This window comes from Oryctolagus cuniculus, chromosome X (genome assembly GCF_964237555.1).
Source record: "Oryctolagus cuniculus chromosome X, mOryCun1.1, whole genome shotgun sequence".
Lineage (NCBI taxonomy): Eukaryota > Metazoa > Chordata > Mammalia > Lagomorpha > Leporidae > Oryctolagus > Oryctolagus cuniculus.
In genome coordinates this window covers 50,895,539-50,914,540 of record NC_091453.1, presented here as the reverse complement: position 1 = coordinate 50,914,540, position 19,002 = coordinate 50,895,539, and the positions used below count along the sequence as shown (strand labels likewise).

Here is a 19,002-nt window from a genome sequence, read left to right as displayed (position 1 = left end):
ACTGTTCCCACTCCCAAGAAATCTTGTACAGACCTCACCCAGTTTATTCTGTCCCTAGCCTTACTCTGCTTTCTGCCCCATGAGCCACTTCTGACATCATAATCCCTCAACTGTAGCCTCTGACCCCACCCCTAGGGATGGGCTATGCACATACCTCCTGTCTGCCCAGTTTAGGCCTCCTCAACCTAAGAGACCCATCTACTACCCCCACCCCCCAACCTGATGTACTCCCCTGGACCCCCAGACCACTAGAACATTCTCCAAACCAGCCTGTTGCTGCATGACTCATGCAATTGAAGATTGAGACAATCTCAAGAACATGTTCATTTTCATCAAATATGGAGGTGAAGGGTAGCCTAAGGGCTGGAATCTCTTTATGGGGTTGGGGGGGGGAGGTGGGATGGCAATGGCGATCTCAGCGTTGGTGTAATTAGAGGAGGGTCCACATTCCCCGCCCCCATCTCTCCTCAGATGATCAGCATTTTCTGGCCAATACCAATTGCTCTGTCCTCCTGTTGCTGCATTATGCTCGGAGAAAATTAGGCTTGTACAAAAGAGGTGAGGAGTTTGGGGGAAGGGTCGAGGGGCAAAGGTAGCCCCCCTTAATGCTTCTCCTAATGAGAAGGGAGCTTTCTCGGATCTCCATAGCTTTCCCCAACCCACTGTGGATAGGATCACTGGCCCTTTGGGCACCCACTCTTTCCTTAGCTACCCCAATTACCCTGTGGCCTCTCTCCAGACACCATCGATTTGTGTGATGAGTCGGGGACAATGAAGTTGTTTTTCCTGTTGAAGACCCCTGGGGAATATGCCAGCAAGTTCCTTACAGCTCGAAACACCTACTATGTGTGCAGGGTGGACCGTGGCACACCAGGTAGAGATTGGGATGCGTGTCTCAGCAAAGTTCTCAAGATGGATGAATCTTTTTTTTTAAGATTTATTTATTTATTTGAGAGGCATAATTATAGACAGAGAGAGGGAGAAACAGAGAATGAGGTGTCCCATCCTCTGGTTCACTCTCCAAATGGCTGCAATGGCCAGAGCAGAGCTGATCTGAAGCCAGGACCCAGGAGCTTCTCCTGGGTCCCCCACGTGGGTGCAGGGGCCCAAGCACTTGGGCCATCCTCCACTGCTTTCCCAGGTCCATTAGCAGGGAGCTGGATCAGAAGTGGAACAGCCAGGACTTGAACCTGCGCAAAATGGATGAATCTTGTCCTTAAAATAGGACCTCCTCACCAGATCCAAGTGGGTCATCTCTGGTCAGTGTAAGAAAGGGTACTGCCACTATGATGATAAGTTAATGTTCCTACATGCCAGGGCCCCTGTCTCATCCCAGGGTACGTAAATCACACTTAGGTCTATACCTAAGGGGTACAAATAAGGTTCACAAGTTCAGGGCAGTGCTTAGTGTTGGGGTTCTGAAATCTGTGGCGTCAGAAGGGTGTGATGGGGTGGCAGGGCCTGCGGATGGATAGCACACTGTTGTGTTCACAGGGACTCGACTTGAGAATTCCTACAAGGCTTTTGTACCTCTCCTCAAGAATCCGGAGCCAGAGCTACTTGGTAAGGAGCATGATGGGGAAGGGGATAGCATAGAGTGAGTAGGCTCTTTGGAGCCCAGGAAATGGGAGCCAGGGTCTGGATCCCACTTTGGGAGGGATATTTAGCTCCAACCAGGTAGAGTATATATGTGTCATGCCCCTCCCCTCATTTCTAGGCTATCTTCTTGGTGTTTCTCTTTTCAGAAACACATTTATTTATTTGAAAGGCAGAGTAACAAACAGGGAGAGGTCTTTCATCTGCTGGGTCATATCCCAAATGGCTGAAACAGCTGGAGCTGGGCCAGGCTGAAGCCTGGAGCGTGGAACTCCATCTGGGTCTCCCATGTAGGTGGCAGGGCCCCAGGTAACTTGGGCCATCTTCTGCTGCCTTCCCAGGTACATTAGCAGGGAGCTGGATCAGAGCAATGGAGATGCGAAGCAGCTCTCATATGGAATGCTGGCATTGCAGGTGGTGGCTTAACCCTCTGTCACCATGCCCTCATTCCCATCTGAGGCCTGCTTACTGCAGCTGCTCAGCTGCAAGATGTGTGTCAGGACAGGTAAAGTCTGTGGTACTCGGAGGTGCAGGGGCCTTTTCCTGGTTCCCAGATGCTCTGCGCACACAATGTGATCTGCTGGAGAGGAGCCGCCTGAAGATCCTTAGGACTCAAGAGGCCAAGAAGGTCGTCCCCATTGAGTCCGTTGTGAACCTACCGGGAAAAGCTACCAAGTCCAGCACCTCAGCTCTCAGCCAACAAAGGGTTGGTTCACCCCGGCCTTCTGGGATGGATGTCTCTTTCCACTCTAACTCCTGTGCCCAAGCCCTTCTGTCCTCTCTCGGGCTGTAGTTTGTAGAAACTTTGGCAGGGGCCTCTTAATTATCTACTTCCTTTCCCTTCCTAGTCCAAAGCGGCAGGACGATCAGATGAAGAGGGGCCCACCCGCAGGAGTCCACTCTATAAGACTCGAGCAGACTTTTACAAGAAGGACAAGCATCGTTAACTCAGTACAGTAATGAAGTGAAAGCAGCAGTACTGGGTATGAAATGGTTGCACTCTTAATGGGAGCTGGTTCCATTTTTTAAACAGGCTCCTTCTCCTGGGATCTGCACTAAGGCTTGAGTCTGGGTCCTGGGCACCATGGAGGCGCTGAGGGTGGGAGGGAGCAGTAGGAGAGGGCTGGGGCAGCCGCATGGGTGGGGGTGAGGAGACCCAGGGAAGTCTAGTACAATGAGCCTTTGAGGGACGGGGTGGGGGTGGGGTCTTCTCAAACCAGACTGGCTCCCCTTGGGAGGCCTAGGGCACAGTGCATATACTCCTGCTGGGGTTGGGTGTCCCTCCCCTGCTTACTCCCCGCACGCCCCCACCCCACCCCCTCCACAGGCCAAAATTCCCCCACCCCCTACCTCTCTGCCTCTGGGCAGTCCCTCCTGCCCACCCACCTTTCCCCTCCCTCCCCCTTACCCGAGGGGAGCAGCAAGGCAGCAGAAACCAGAGCTGGTTATAGGCATTTATTGAATTTATTCATTTATTGATTTGACACACTTCCCCACTCCAATCTAGCACATGATACAATCTGGGTAGGCCAGGCGCTGACACAGGAAATGATGGGAACCCACAGCAGGAGTGGGGGAGGGGACAATGCAAAGGGCGCTGTGGGGAGGGGCTGCTTTGGGGGCTGGGGTGGAGAAGGAGCCCCAGATGGCCTCCCTGGCAGGTGCTAGTAAACCTGATCCACACTTCCCCAACCCCCCCTCCCAATCCCGCGCTCATTTCTCAGACCCTCAGCCAAACTCCCCAGCTCCCCCTTCCTGGCTCCTCCCCTCCCCCCCTGGCCTGCCACCACACACACTTCCACATAACCCCTGTAGTCAGGCAAGGGGAAGAAGGGCAGGGACAGCTGTCAGGGGCCTTGAACAGGGAGGTCTCTGTACCTCACTTCACCACCCTAAATCCTCCTCTTCTCTTCTCCCCCACTCCTACCTCCTCCCAGGCCCCAAACAAATTCCAGTCCTTCAATGCATTCTCCCTAACCCCAGCACTAACCCACACTGGGTCATCGTCAAGAGTGTGGCTGCACCCCATTACTACACACTCCCCGGCACAAGCTGACAGAAAGAGGGGACCTGGCTTAGCCTTTTCTTTAGGGAAACCCCAGCCTATCTGTGCATAGACCTTTTTCTAATAGGGAAGCACCCCACCCCTCCCCTCCTTCCAGGTCTCCCCCAGTACTGTCTGTAGTGTTTGCATCATGTCACTGTGACAAAGCCCTCAGAAAGAAAAAAAAGCCTTCTCCCCATCACTAGCACCTTGCCGCTGTTAAAAATCTTCTATATTTGTGTTTATATTTCTTTAAAAGTTTATAAAAAGCCTTTCTGTTATCTGCAGCCTTCCAAGGGTGATTTGGCCTGGTGAGCCACTCCAGGGCTCAGACCTTGGCCCTTCCAGGTCCCCTATACCCCCACCCCCACCCCCCACCCCACACCACACCACGGGCCTAAGGGGCCACTGCATAAAAATCCCAGGCTCAACCTAGCCTGGCCCAGCTCAGATAAGACTCTCTACAAAAAAATCCTGCTCCCAAAGGCAGGGGTAAGGCCACTGGTGACTTCACATTTCCAACAGCACAGCCCACCCCTGCTACCAAGCCTAAGGGGTGGGAATGGGGGAAGCAGAGGCTGGCTCCTGAGAAAAGGGCCTTACCCCCCAAAATGGCACAGTGAGAATAAACCCTCTCCCTTTTCCCCTCCCAACTCCCTCCCGCTATAGTCCCCCTAAGGGGCAGCTTTGTAACTTCCTCAACTTTGTGTATGTGTATATGTGTGTGTGTGTGTGTGTCCATCCCCAGACCTCACCCCTACTCTAAGGCAGGGGCCCAAATTCCTGGGGAGGGCTCCAAGGGAAAAGAGTGTATATGGACACGCCTGGCTCCACCGCTGAAGCAGGGGACAAGGCTTCTAGCCACGACTCAGGGATCTGCAGGAAGAAGAAATGGACAAGGTAAGAGGCTCAGCTGGGACATGACCACTTTTCACCACCCCCACTCACACCAACGACAGCAGAGATGCCGCCTGCCCCCCCCCCCCCACAACCTCTTCGGCACTACACTGGAGGGGCAGGCACTGCCAAGGGGGTCTCAAGGACTCATCTGGAAACTCTGCCATCTAATATTATGACATCTTCCCTCTGATCCCCAGGAGCTTCAGCCACCCCTTGTGCTAAACCACCTCCTTGTTCAGATCATGGGGCTAACTGGGCCACCTAGGAGCAGACAGACTTAGGTCATGAAATGCGATTGCAATCAAGGGGTGCTGTACCTGGCTCGAAGTTGAAGTCCAGTCCCTCGCCTCCATCCATGAGGTCACTGATGATGTTATCCATGTCACACTCCAGGTTTTCCATATACATATCCAGATCGAGATCCTGAGGCATTCTGTCTTGGCTTGCAGCTTCAGTAGGAGGTGTGAGCACAGGGGTCCCCAGAGCCGCAGCACCTCCCATGACTGGAGGGGGTGCTAGCATAGAAAGGCTGGGAACCAGACTGCTGGGGCCTGGGGCCTCCAGGGGCTTAGGACACAGGTTGACTCCCGTGGCCAGCTTACTGGAGGAAGGCATCCCCCCCAGCAACAGAAGTGTTGGCGCCTGGGACAGAATGGGATCTACCTGGGTCATGAGGACATCAGCAGGGGGTGGTGGCGTATCAGAAGTGAGCAGGGCCTCCAGAGACTGGGAGCTTGAGAAGCACCCCTCTCCTGCCGCCAGGGGCCCCTCTGCTGGGCCAAAGAGGGTGGTGTTGTAGGTGTGTAAGGGGCCCGTCACCCCAGGGTGCTGCAGGGAGAAGCCAGAGAGACTACTCCGGGCCAGCAGGGAATGGGAAGATGTGAGATTGAGCCCATCTAACAGCTCTAGATCTTCATTCAGAGTGGGTGGGACACCTCCTCCATAGCTGCTCACCGAGGCTGGCATCTCCTCCTCCGGCAGCACCTCTGACTCGGGCCTCATGGGGGACAGCCGGGTGCTCACTGTGCTCGCGTTTGAACTGCTTCGTGGACGGAAGGCGGTCCACACATCGGCTTCTTCCCGGTTTCGAGAGCAAGGACTGCCCGACCACTTGGCGAAGTGGTTGATAGGGCTGGTGGGAGTGGCGCCTTCTGGTGGAGCTGGCAGCACAGCTGGTTTCTTCTTGGGGGCCTTGCTGCGGCCTCGGAGCAGCTTGCTGTTGCTATCCATGGAGGCTGCCCTGCGGCGGGGTGCCTTGCCGCTCTTGCCTCCCTCGGGGTTCAGCATCCACCAAGAGCTCTTGCCAGTGGCCTCATTGTGAACCTTGATGAACTTGCTATGCAGGGACAGGTTGTGGCGGATCGAGTTCTGGAAGAAGCAGAGGCGGCAGGAAGGGGGCATGAGGTGGGTGTAGGGAGGTCAGCAGCCAGCGGTCTAGTCTAAAGGGACGCAGAGACACACACACACACAGCAGGGGACGTGGCCCTGGAGCCTCAGAGAAAGTCAAAGCTGGGGTCGGGGGACTGGCAGAGGGAGGGGTAAGGGGGAGGAGAACACGGGAGTACCTGGTACCCACTGGAAGACAAGCGTGGCTCAGCCTTTGCTCCAGGCTGCTCTGCATGGAAGCTGGGAAGACCTGGTAACAACCTACCGGAGGGCACTGCACCCCCCAGGCAAAGCTCCCAGGCCTGGGGGAACGGAGCGGGCGGGGGGGTGGGGGGAGGGCTGGTCGGTGTGCGGAGAGGTACTCCCAGCCCTGCCACAACTAGGTTCAGGCGGGAAAGCACATTCCACCTGTTTCCTTGAGTGCAGGCTCAGGTGGAGTCGACAAGACAATGGTGTTAGCACCAGCCTGGGGTGGGCTGCTTCTGTGCTGTGCCAGTTCTTCAAATAGGCCGAGAGGCTAGAGCCCTGGGCCCTGTGCAGGCTCAATTCCCCACGGGGCATTTGGGTGGGTCAGCTCTCCATAGGACTTGAAAATGCCTTTTTTTTCCCTCTGAATCCTGGCAACACACATCCTCAAACTACATTCAGCTCCGGCCTCTCACTGTACCTCATCCACGAGGTGCAGTTCCCCTATCCCTCCTTTTCCTAGGAGGGCTGCCCCCTTTGGAAATTCTACTTTGTCAAGATCAAGTTTAACATCTACTGAGCCCATAGGAACATTTATTCGATTTGATGAAGTGTTTTCCAATTTTAGAATTGAAAATAAAGCCAATTAAAAATTTTTTTAAAGTAAGCTTAAGTTTTCACCTCTTATAAAGTGGTTACTTTCACTTGGGCATGCAAAATTTCTTGTCTGGTAGTTTTCATCTGTTCCACACATTTTTAAAAATTTTTTGCCCAATCGACACTGTGTGGTGTAGGGTCTCATGTCAATTCGTCTTACCAAGTATGAGCACCAAGGGCAGCGTTCTAGTCCTCCAGTCCCGCAGCCGGAGAATGCCCCCTCCGACCGCCCAGCTTACAGCACACAGTCAATACATCCTCAATCCGGAATCGATAGTGCTTGCCGGAATGGTGGGTGGCCCTGGCACTAGGACTCAAAAGACTGGTGAGGCGCTCTCCTTGTGGCTCTGTATTGGAAGCTCTGTTTTCCCTCCCTTCCTGAGCACCCCCCCCCCTTTCTTTCTTACCTCTCTCCTAGCTCCTTTCCCCCACTTCTCAGGAATTTGTGCATAATCTCTCTACCCTTAGGGCCATTTGGAACCTCTTTGGTTCAGAAACTCAGGAGGGGGACAAGAAGGGCTGGGAGAAACTAGGGGGCTGAGGCTCCGGACAGTTAGAAAGCATTTTTCTGACTGCTGCTCTAAGATAAGGAGGCCCTTTGCCTGGGGAGCCATGTTTGAGCAACTTCTCCATCCAGGGCTCTTTAGCCAAAAGACCTGTCTCCGGGGACTCTGCCGTAATCGCTCCCACTACACCGGCCGCACTGATGCTTTGGAGTTTTTTCCAAGAGTCACATTTGTCCTAGTAACAGGACCACAGTGACTTCTGGCACATGATTTCCCTCCCTTTTCATTTTCTAACTCCAGGGCTGCTGAGAGTGCCCATTCCTTTCCCCACCACTTAGTACTCACGCGGCCCATTTGTTCATTCTCTCTTCCCTGGGCCTTGGAACCAGCAAGCAGTACAGCCTCTTAATTGCAGAGGTCAGTTCCCTAGAAACCTATAACTCTTACATGTTGGTAGAAGGTGGGGGTGTGACTGCTAATTGCTCCCCAAGCCACCAAACTCAAGCTTTCTTGCTCTAAATGAGTGCCGCCCCCTGGCGGGGTGGGAGCAACCTTGGACACTCACCAGGAAAGGCAGCTCAGGCTGGAGGTTTCCTCCTCCCAGGGGCGTGCAGAGCCTTGGAAGCTCCACGCTCAGCCTGCTTTGGTTCTGCCATCATTCTAATGTGTACAAGCCATGCCGTTCTGGGAAGATCCAATCTACAGTTAGACCCGAGTTCAGGTCCTCACTCTGCTGATACTAGGCAAGCAGCCTAACCTTTCTGCACCTAGGTTTCCTACTCTATAAAACGTGGAATCTCAGAATTGCTGCAAAGACTAATAAAATAAAATAAAATAAAATAAAAAAACCCTTAAAACTACTTTGTAAGCAATAAAGCCCAATATAGTGTAAATTATGAGGGACGATACTCCCACAACATAACTAACAACTCGTGGTTATTTCTTCTAGCCTGGAAAAATGAACCAAAGGGAACAGAAAGACAGCTGTGTAGGCTGGGTCCAAGGAGGGGAGCTCTTTAGGAGCTGAGACTGTGGCATGGCAGTCTACCCAGAAATAGTGCCAAGGGTCTCAGTCAGCTGTCCCTTCTGTTCTGCCCAGCCCCGAGCAATACCGCAGATCTGATTCCTCAATCTCCTAAAGCTAGGGAAAGACCCTGTGCTCACTGCAACCTTCTCCTCTTCTCCTATGCTGACCACACCACCCGCGGAGGTGTAAGACATCCAGAGGGAGTTGAAGCACCCCCCCCCCCGTTTTGTGATTAGAACCCCCTACTTCTCAGCATGAGTTTTTCATGGCCCGAAGTTGGAGCCCTACCTCCTTCTCATGACTAATATTCTTCCAAAGTAAAGGAAGACTCCCCCATCCCCCCAAGCCTGGGTAGCCACTTACAAGGCAGAGTTGCTTGGCATTATCAGGTAGACTGAGACTGAACACGGCTCATAGCCCGCTTTCCTCTTAGTGCATACAATCAGCTCCCCTTCCCCACGAATATCACTCTTGTGATCCTTTGCTACCTTTCTCCGTCGTCTTGGGTAGAACAACAGTACCTCTGCACTGAGGTACTGGGAAGCAAGCAGAAAATCCAAGCAATCCCACAGGAACGGGAGAAAAGGTGTCGGGGTGGGAGGTGTGGGGGGGTGGGGTGGGGAGGCGAAGTTCGTGTGGGGAATCCACACAGTTCCTGCTGTACATAGGATAAAGACTTCTCTGTGGGAATAAGCGTTTGGGGCGGCCCAAGCCAAAGTGCTGGGAGTGTTGAGCAGCAGGCAGAGAATTCGATTTTTCTCCAGGGCCGGGACAGTGTCTTATTCATCTGGGATCCTCCAGCATCAAGCTCTGAGTGTGGCATATACTATGTACTAAGTAAATGTTTGTCTAACTGGAGCTTGAGAAGGTGTATCTCCCAGCTTCCCAAAGGGGCGGCAGGGGGGCGGGTGGGAAAAGGGGGCCCCAGGACAGAAGTAAGGAGGCGAGGCGGGCCCAGGGTTAGATGGTGGTGGGACGGAGGTAAAGGGGTCATAGTTACCTTCCATCCAGCTGAGCTGTTGCTGTCACCCTTGTCCTTGAAGTAGGGCACCGTGCGGACCATCCACTCATAGATCTGGGCGAGTGTCAGTCGCTTCTCCGGGGCGCTTTCAATGGCCTGGCTGATGAGTTCTGCATATGACTGATTTCCCCAGGCATTCCGGCGGGAGCCTCCCTTCCGAGGACCTGTTACAGCCCCCAGGATCCCGGGCTGGGGGCCCCCTGCCGGCTCTGGGAGCCTAGAGGGCAACAGGATGGGCTCTGAATGCCCCTCCGTGTGTACCTTCTCTCCCAGACTAGGCTCCACCACGGACGGCTCGCGAGGCTCAGTAGTGAGCTCTGGTCGGGGAAGGGGCCAGGTGCAGGAGCGGGGACGGCTCTGGGGTTCGAAGTCGGGATCGAGGTCTATGATCGCGGCAGCCTCTGTGGCTGAATTCTCATTCCCTGGATCCATACGTGGAGTTGGACCTCCGCGGCTCAGCGTTCACTGGAGCCTGCCACAGTCCCTCACGATGCCTCCCCCCAGGGGGGAAGCACTGAGGGCCAGGAGGCACATTCCTACCAGTCCTCAGAAAGTCGCGAAGTTCCCCCTCGCCCCTGGACCCTCGTCCCCTAGCTGCCCCTTCCACACAGTTCTCCGATCTTCTTCCCGACTACAGCCTACAGCCTCGGAGCTCTTTCCGAGACACCACCTGTAACCTCCGCCTAGCGAAGGCACTTTTTCTCTAGCCTCTCACTCAGCTTCCTGCTCTTTTAAACCTGAGGCACGGTATCCCCTCATACATTGCGGTCCCATCACCGAACGTCTCCTTAGCCGCAGTTCCCTCCCCCTTTTAAGTTGCTGCCCCCCGGACACTCCTCCCAAATTTCCTCCACCCGGATCACTGCCCTCCCCCACGCCCCGCTCCCCCGCGTCACTTGCCCCTCCCCTGGCTCCCCCTCCCCCCGCCTCTTCCCCGCCTCGCCACTCTTAGTAGGGTCCAGGTCCTCGTGGCCCCAGCCCCTCTGATTCCCGCACCGCTCTCCCTATCAAACCCCCCCACCCCCCGCCCCCCGGGTTTCCCTTTTGTTTTGCTCCAAGCAGCAGCCCCCGCCTGACGTCTCTGTTTACCACTCGCTGGGGCAGCCATCTGCGCACGCGCCTGACGAGCCAGTTGGGAAACCGAGTTCTTCTGTCTTGCCACCCTGCCTGGTCGGCCTGAGGACTACATCTCCCGTCCTGCCCCGCGGCCAGGAGCCCGATACGGGCGGCAGGAGAGCGGCGTGGCAGGATATGGGGAGGTGGAACTTCAGTTATTAGAGGTCGTCGCGGACTCTTTCTCTATGCTTAAAAATCGTTTTCCTTCTCTCCCCCGTCTTTTCGCCCTCTCCCTTGTGATTCGGGGTCGCCTAGTGACCGTGTTGAGAGATGCTAGACCTTTCCTTCCTTCAGTTAGGAGACGGCAAGAGGAAAAAAAAAATGCCGTCTCTACGAGCAGAAAATCGAGAAGCAAGAAACGGACTAGGAAATAGGCTCACGTTGCGGAGCTGGTAGGGGGCTTTTGTAACAAACGAATGTCGCTTGACGGCGGTGTCCCCCTCCAGTCCCTGCCCCCCCCCCCCCCCCCATGACGGTGAAGTCTCTCTCACGAATTTCCTCCCCGAGCTCCTCTGGTCTGCCTTTAAATAATATTCTCCAGGTTCCCATCCTCGGCGGCTTCACTTCTCATTCAACAGGTCGCAAATGAATTCATTATCTGTGCCTGCACCCCCCACCCCTTATCCTCTGGCTCCCCTTTTATTGCCCAATTTGGTTAATGGTTGCCCTGGTCTACCCAGTCTCCAAGCTAGATTTACCCATTAGTTTTTCATGTTCTTAATTTCCTACATCCGAATCCCAGTTCAAGACCTCATTTATAACTGGATTTAAATTGTGGCATCATCTTAATGAGACCTCCTTCCATCAATCTTTCTCCCCGCTACAGTTTATGTTCCATGCTGCCAACAAGGTTGCCTTTCTAAGAAACACGCCTGGTAATTACAGCTAAAATTTATGGAGCGCTTATTAGGTACCAGTCACAGTGCTAATGGCTTTTCCAATGTTAGCTCATTTACTCCTCAAATCAACCCTGTGATGTAGGTACCACTATTATCTCCATTTTGTAGATGAAGACAGTAACAATGTTCAGAGAATAAGTGACTTGCCCAAGGAGGCAGGGGAACTGGGATCTATCACTTACAGGTGATTCATACAACTTCCCTGCTTAAAACTTACTCTGATATTTTCCAACGCCTATGCAATAAAGTCCAAACTTCCTAGCCAGGCTTTCCACGTCCTTTCTACCTCGTCTTTTCACTAAGCACACTGAGTTCCAACCAGCCCGAATTTTCCCTTGCTTCCTGGAAATACCATGCCCTTCAATACATGTCCCTTTGCATCCTGAGAAGTCATCCCTCTGAAATTTCTTACTTTGGAAAACTTCTATTCAGGCTTGCCTGTCCCCCTCATGTGCAATTAGTTCGTCCTTTTCTGCACCCCCAGGTACTCTGTGGTTTCTGTTATATAGCTCAAACCATTTTACGCCTTCCGCTAACGACGGGCTTATCCGCTGCAAGACCGTGGACCTGGAGTGGGCTGCCAACGACAGGGGTGTCAGGAAGCAGAGATCGGGTCAGCGAAAGCCAGCCACCTCGTACCCCGAGGACCGCCATCAATAACGCACAGGCCACCGCCAGCAACATGCTGCACATGATTCCCAAGTACGGCCCTGACCTGGGCATGGCTGCCATCTGCAGAGCCAGTGCCATCCTGCACAGCCAGAAGCTGGAGATGGAGGAGAGGAAACGCACCTGCCCCACCAAGAGCTCCTGAGCCTCCTCGCCCCAAAGCAATAGAGACTTGTCTCACCTGCCTCCAAATAAATAAATCAGTAAGTAAGGGCCAGGAATCAAATGATATTGACATTTAACAATTTTTTTAAAGATTTATTTATTTATTTGAAAAGTCAGAGTTAGAGAGAGAGAGAGGAGAGGCAGAGAGAGAGGTCTTTCATCCAATGGTTCATTCCCCAGTTGGCTGCAACGGCCAGAGCTGCACCGATCCAAAGCCAGGAGCCAGGAGCTTCTTCCAAGTCTCTCAGGCGGGTGCAGAGGCCCAAGGACTTGGACCATCTTCTACTGCTTTCCCAGGCCATAGCAGAAAGCTGGATCAGAAGTGGAGCAGCTGGGTCTCGAACAGGTGCCCATATGGGATGCTGGCATCACAGGCGACGGCTTTACCCACTACGCCACAGCGCCAGCTCTGACATTTAACAATTTTTGAATAAATGTATCGCGTGGATTTTTCTGCCTGGCCACGTTCTGATTTTTCTAGCAGTCAGCAAGCTCCAGAGGGCAGGAACTCTAATGTTTCTAACATTTGGGGTGTTGCTTCTTATATTTGCTGGGCCTTCCTCCTGTGAGGAGGGCTATCTGTTGTACTCCAACATGTATCTTCCTTCCACCTGTCAGTTAGGTAGATACAGGAGGTCATATAGTCCTACCTGAGGTCTGGCTAGGAGGGACAGGACATAATTGCTCACAATGGCCGTAGACATTTCCTGCATATTTGCCTTCCTCCTGCAGCCCAGCCTGGAGTACCTTAGAAGTGCCGCCTGAGTGGTGAGTTCAGCAGAGGAGAGAGCTTGGTGGGCCCTATGTCACAAGGAGCTGTCTTCTAACTGAAACAGGTGTGGTGGCAGATCATGCAGAATTGCTGAGATATTGAAATGGCAGGGTGGGGCAGGCACCTGTCCTGGGTTGAGTTATATCTTACATTGTCTCCCTTTGTGATTTTGTTTGGAAAGGTCCACCTCTCCACCAACTCATGTCCATCACCTCCTTACATTTCTAATTGAAAGCTCAAAACGTACATGCTCTTGTAAACTTTCCCCAACCAGCCCAACCTGACAGATCACTTATCTACTTTGCATCTCCTGAACCCCTACGAACTGTTTTGTATTTAATTTTGTGCTTGTGGTTGGTTACCTGGTTTTTCATTTCATGAGAGTATAGTCTCCCCAATCAGATGATATGAGGGTGCTCAAAACATTGGTAGAAAAAATGGAATTTGAAATTTATTTTGGTGCAAAAACATGTTGAAATCCATGTATAGTTTTTTTTCTCCATAATATGTGTTTTCATGAGCTTTTTGAAGAATGCTCTAGTGCTCTAGGCATGGTTTCCCAACTATTTTTTTTTTGTCAGGCAGAGTGGACAGTTAGAGAGAGAGAGAGAAAGGTCTTCCTTTGCCGTTGGTTCACCCTCCAATGGCCGCCGCAGCCAGCGTGCTGCGGCCGGCACACCGCGCTGATCCGATGACAGGAGCCAGGTGCTTCTCCTGGTCTCCCATGGGGTGCAGGGCCCAAGCACTTGGGCCATCCTCCACTGCACTCCCTGGCCACAGCAGAGAGCTGGCCTGGAAGAGGGGCAACCAGGAAAGAATGCGGCGCCCTGACCAGGACTAGAACCCGGTGTGCCGGCGCCGCAAGGCAGAGGATTAGCCTAGTGAGCTGCGGCGCCGGCCCCAACTATTTTTTTTTTTTTTTGCACTGGCATTTTTCTTCTCATTTTCCACAAGTATGCTGAAGTCACTCATAAACATCTGTTTTACAAAGAAACAAGAGATGTTTGTTGAGCCTTTTCTGTTACCTTGAAATCCTGCTCAGATAAGAGCGATCATATGTCACAGGACCAGATAATTTAGGAAGGTGAGTTAAAGGGTTGGGGGCTGGTAAAAACCCCATAACTTGAAAGCATGCAACTGGAGAGTTCAGGGCTATTCACCTTATTGCCATGGGAGTGTTAGCATATACATTAGTCAAGAGAGAGTTAGCAGGGTGGCCTTGGAAATACAAGAGATACAGCAGAATGTGAAGGGCGTGGGCTTTGCCAGCTGAAAACCCAGAGTTTATGTTCTCAAATGACTCCCCACTCCCCACTTGTTTTTTTTTTTTCTCTTGAAGGTCATAGGAGTTTGTCTCTCTTGCCTCTTTCACTGCCGTCACCCACTCTTCTACCTGGGTGCCACCCCCTCCCCCAAGCCTGCTGCCAAACCAGCTCTATTCGTTTGAATTGAGATAGACAGTTCCCCACTTCTTTCCTACCCTGCCCAGCTCTGAAAAAAAAAAAAAAAATCCACAACCCTCGCCGAGAGTTTCCATGGGATTCTTGGCCAGCAACACAGGGAAAGATGGAGGGATTAACAGACATCGCAGTGAGAAAATGCAAGGACTGTCAGCAAGCACAACCTTTGCTTGTCCCTGATCTTCACAGATCGGCATGGAGCATACATTTTTTTGCTTGGCCTCTCCCCTGAGTCTTTTCTATGAAAGATTTGTAGTTCTCGTCTTAGAAGCCACCCTCCCAACCCTATCATTGTTTGAAAAAAAAAAAAAAACCTCTTCAGTTAATAAACATTTCCAGACACCAGGCTGGGTGGCTGCTTTCACATAAAGTACACGCTAGACTGAACTACTCAGATTTTAGCTCCGAATAGATTTGTTGAGTCGGCACCACAACTAAGTTTGAGGCAACTTATAGTACGTTTTGGATCCAAAAAGCAGGTTCAACACAACTGGTTGAATGATGATACTAATGACACTAATATTAATAAGTCACATTTATTGGATTTTATTATGTGTTAGGCAACAGGCTAAGTGCTTTACGTGAATTATCTGATTTAATCGACACAATGAGCATATAAACAAAATGACTTTCTATTTTCATTTCCCAGAGAAAATGAGACTTAGGGTAGAGGGAACTGCTGAAGGCCTGTGGTTACTAACTTGGGGAGCAGAGGTGCAAATTCAGGCATGCTGACTCCATAGCCTCCATGTACACCAAAGCAACTGTCCTCCTCTGACTCTGGTTTCCTCATTTGTAAAACGAGAAGAGATGAGCGCTAAAATCTCTGCTAGTTCTTTTTTTTTTTTTTTTTTTTTGACAGGCAGAGTGGACAGTGAGAGAGAGAGACAGAGAGAAAGGTCTTCCTTTTGCCGTTGGTTCACCCTCCAATGGCCACTGTGGCCGGCGCACTGCGCTGATCTGATGGCAGGAGCCAGGTACTTCTCCTGGTCTCCCATGGGGTGCAGGGCCCAAGGACTTGGGCCATCCTCCACTGCCTTCCCGGGGCCACAGCAGAGAGCTGGCCTGGAAGAGGGGCAACCGGGACAGAATCCGGCGCCCCGACTGGGACTAGAACCTGGTGTGCCGGCGCCGCAAGGCGGAGGATTAGCCTAGTGAGCCGTGGTGCCGGCCTCTGCTAGTTCTAAAAATCTCTTTTCCTGTGATCGCCAATCTGAGTGTAAGACCCCGCATTGCTCTCCCTTATGGCCGTGGGCTGCTCTGAGCTTGCACTGTACACCCGCACAAATTTCCACCTGCCCCCGCCTAGGCCGCAGCCCACCCGTGAGTAACACCCCCCGTGCCTCATCCCTCCGGTTCTAAGGGGCCTTCAAGCTTCCACGGTCACCCTTGCTGTGGACCTTTCAACACCTGACAGTCCTACCAGCATCATAGTTACCAGAGATACAGCTGCAGGGTTTCCAATACACAAAAACATGCTCATTTTAAAGTTACAGGAAAAGCGCAGGATGCAATACTTTGTATCCTACATCCTCATCATTTTGTTTAAAACATCAGCATCAAAAAACATTCACAGCGGTGATCCTTCCCCCCACTTCACTTTCTTATATATATATATATATATATATTTTTTTTTTTCCAATTTACTATGACTGTGAATAACTTTTTTTCTACCAGGGATTTGAAACATCTTACAGAAAGAAGAGTACAAACGTCATCAGATTATAGAAAGAGAAAATCAGAGGCATGGAAAGGAAGGGGGAGCTAATGTATGAAGACCAAGCATTAAATTCACCCTTTTGGGTAAGTCAGGGGAAAGGAGGAAATGCAGTAAATTACACAATCCTTGTTATCAGAGAGAGAGAAGCATAGCAATTCCTCAGGAGAGATAGGGAGAGATCTTCCTGCTGTGAAATTCTTCTTTTCCCTCAATTGAAAGGACAGGACTGTAGCAAACAAAATTTTTTGAAAAACAGAAAAAGAATCCCACGGCCCTCATGCAACTTTCATCTTTGCCTATCGGCTTTCAATCCTTGTCCACAGATACATGGAATTCCACGTGATTGCAGCTGGAGTCTATCTACCATTTTGTGTTCTGTGGTTTTTTTTTTTTTTTTTTTTGGTGAATGTATCACAAACATGTTTTCATATTTGGTCTTCTATAATTATAATTTTTAACAGCTACACAATGGTCCACTGCTGGCACAAAATTCTACAAGCAATTTCTCATGTGGGATTAATATAAGGGACAATGTCCTCGCCAACAGCTTCAGAATGCACACAGAAGAGATTTGCGTATTACTTGCTTGTAACTACTCTGGCTAAAAGCCAAGGGTGTAGCATTAAAGTACTTCTGCAGGATCTGAGCTCAGATGGTTTAGGCATGCACCCTTCTGGTGCTCTAACTTGATCTGAGGACACAACTTAAAATGCCACCTAAAGGAGGGGATGGATAGAATGTCCCTTACAATATATTCCATAAATATCTCTTCCCACAGTCAGGCCAACTACATTTATTCTGGCCTTGATGAAGGCCAGAGGTATTGGTATGCTCTGTTGTTGACTGAGGCAGGATCCATATGTTTTGGAAGCCAGATGAACAGGTGGTTGGGTGACAGAGTTACCATTCTAGCTTGAAAGTTGAGAAGCCTGATCAGTGTTGTGGCCTGCACCGAGGTTTGCCTCCTATCCCCATGGAGGTCAGGTGCAGGTGAAGTCAGATTTTTCTTAGGAAGTAGCTTTTGGATCTGAGTTCCACACCACAGAGGAGGAGTTTTTTAAAAGAAGATTATTTATTTATTTCAAAGGCAGATTTACAGAGAGAGGGATGTATACACGCACGCGCGTGTGCACACACACACACACACACACGGGGAGAGAGACAGAGACAGAGACAGAGACAGAGACAGAGACAGAGATGGAAAGAGTTAGTTCACTCCCCAAATGGCTGCATGGCCGGGGCTGGACCAGGCTGAAGCCAGGAGCCAGGAGCTTCATCTGGGTCTCCCATGCGGGTGCAGGGGCCCAAGGACCATCTTCTGCTGCTTTCCCAGCTGCATTAGCAGGGAGCTGGATCAGAAGTACAACAGCAGGGACTTTAACCGGCATTGCAGGTGGCCTGTCCCTGGAGGGCTTTTTTGATATGAACAATTTACAAAGCCCTTAACAAGTCAGGTGGTGGCCTGTGTGTGAGAAAGAAAGCCTCAAAATACTCCAATGGAATCTCTAGTTTTTAGGAATTGTAGGGTCTCGGGGTGACTACCAGTAATGAATCAGCTGCGGAATGGGGTTTTATATTGATCAACTGAATTTTGGAGACTGTCACCAAGGATGATTAGAATTTTACATAAATGATGTCAAGCTGATATTTCTATAACTAATTCTGTGCCGGAGCCAATTGCTTCTTAAGAACTACATCTGGGGGGTGAGCGCTTGGCACAGGGGTTACATTACAGCTTAGGACATCTGCATTGCACATCAGAGTGCTTGTTTTGAGTCTCAGCTACTTACTCCACTTCTGATCTGGCTTTCTGCTAATGTGCACCCTCAGAGGAAGCAGGTGATGGCTCAAGTACTTGGGTCTCTGCCCCCAGTGTGGGAGAGCCAGATGAAGTTCTGGGCTCCTGGCCTCAGCCTGGTGCAACCCTGGCTGTTGCAGGCATTTAGGGAGTGAACCAGTGGATGGAAGATTTCTTTCCATCTGTCTCTCTGTCGCTCTCTCTATGACCTTTAAATAAAAATGAAAATAAAAAAGGACTAAACATAACATATGTAATCTGGCAGCAGCATACAACCTGAATTACTTTTTATTTAAAAATTTTTATTTTATACCCACAAAACAGGAAACGGTTTAGAAATAGAAAAAAAAGAAGAAAAGAATTACCAACAATCTTACCATTTTAACACAGTTATCACTAGGGTTTTGTGGACTTCCCTTAGTGTTTTTACCACCATATTTTACATGTTTATGTTCATATTGCATATATAAATTTGTATCCACAGCTGGTACTTGTTGCAGGAGTGAAGATGCTGCTTGGAACACCTGCATCCATATTGAAGTGCCCAGGTTCAAGTCCAGGCTCCACTTTTGATTCCAGTTTCCTGCTGATGTGCACCTGGAAGCAGCAGATAATGGCTCAAGTGGGTGGGAGATTCTCTCTCTCTCTCTCTGTCTTCCACCTTCAAATAAAAGAAATAAAAAAGTGTGTCTTATTTTAGTCATTATAATTATACAAGTAATACGTGTATATGTTTTCCTTTAAAAATTCAGAATATTTCAGAAAAAGCCATATGTCCCTTTGGACTCTTAACCTACAGACCTTTGCCCCTTCACTGAAGTAACCACTGTCATGAGTTTGATAAGTATTCTTCCAGGCCTTTTAAAAAATGCTCTTATATAGGAGTATTATAGTCTTAGTCCATTTTCTGCTGCTATAACAGAATACCACAGTCTGCATAATTTATAAACAACAGGAGAAGTTCATTTGATTTATGGTTCTGGAGGCTGGGAAGGCCAAGACTGAGGGCCAACATCTGGCCAGGGCCTTCTTGCTGCATCAAAACGTGGCAGAGGGCCTCACATGGCCAGAGTTTGGGGG

General features: G+C 50.8%; 2 protein-coding genes and 1 long non-coding RNA gene across 3 annotated transcripts; 2 read left to right on the top strand and 1 right to left on the bottom strand.

Annotated features, from left to right (window-relative positions):
• Nucleotides 1-153: 153 nt before the first annotated feature.
• Nucleotides 154-3,983, top strand: CXHXorf65 (chromosome X CXorf65 homolog). Its single transcript, XM_008272759.4, has 6 exons — nucleotides 154-344; nucleotides 472-558; nucleotides 740-874; nucleotides 1,495-1,563; nucleotides 2,151-2,302; nucleotides 2,445-3,983. The coding sequence occupies exons 1-6, from the start codon at nucleotides 320-322 to the stop codon at nucleotides 2,541-2,543; spliced, it is 567 nt and encodes a 188-aa protein (XP_008270981.1). The 5' UTR covers nucleotides 154-319; the 3' UTR covers nucleotides 2,544-3,983.
• Nucleotides 3,037-10,473, bottom strand: FOXO4 (forkhead box O4). The gene is made up of 3 exons (XM_002720084.5): nucleotides 9,303-10,473; nucleotides 4,858-5,908; nucleotides 3,037-4,516 (listed from the first exon to the last, which is right to left on the bottom strand). Exons 1-3 carry the CDS (start codon nucleotides 9,753-9,755, stop codon nucleotides 4,509-4,511), a joined length of 1,512 nt encoding a protein of 503 aa, XP_002720130.3. The 5' UTR covers nucleotides 9,756-10,473; the 3' UTR covers nucleotides 3,037-4,508.
• Nucleotides 10,474-10,530: 57 nt separating this feature from the next.
• Nucleotides 10,531-18,598, top strand: LOC108178735 (uncharacterized). Its single transcript, XR_007912049.2, has 5 exons — nucleotides 10,531-10,603; nucleotides 11,823-12,210; nucleotides 12,905-13,008; nucleotides 16,082-16,207; nucleotides 18,407-18,598. It is a non-coding gene; the product is annotated as an uncharacterized lncRNA (long non-coding RNA).
• The last annotated feature ends 404 nt before the right edge of the window (nucleotides 18,599-19,002 follow it).

What these genes read in the sequence shown, in the direction of transcription:
- FOXO4 (XM_002720084.5), bottom strand. Translation starts at nt 9,755, where the DNA reads ATGGATCCAGGGAATGAGAATTCAGCCACAGAGGCTGCCGCGATCATA. An exon ending in ACAGCTCAGCTGGATGGAAG is followed by an intron (nt 5,909 to 9,302) that starts GTAACTATGACC and finishes TGCTTCTTCCAG; the next exon opens with AACTCGATCCGCCACAACCT.
- CXHXorf65 (XM_008272759.4), top strand. Translation starts at nt 320, where the DNA reads ATGTTCATTTTCATCAAATATGGAG. An exon ending in TCCGGAGCCAGAGCTACTTG is followed by an intron (nt 1,564 to 2,150) that starts GTAAGGAGCATG and finishes CCTGGTTCCCAG; the next exon opens with ATGCTCTGCGCACACAATGT. An exon ending in CAGCTCTCAGCCAACAAAGG is followed by an intron (nt 2,303 to 2,444) that starts GTTGGTTCACCC and finishes TTCCCTTCCTAG; the next exon opens with TCCAAAGCGGCAGGACGATC.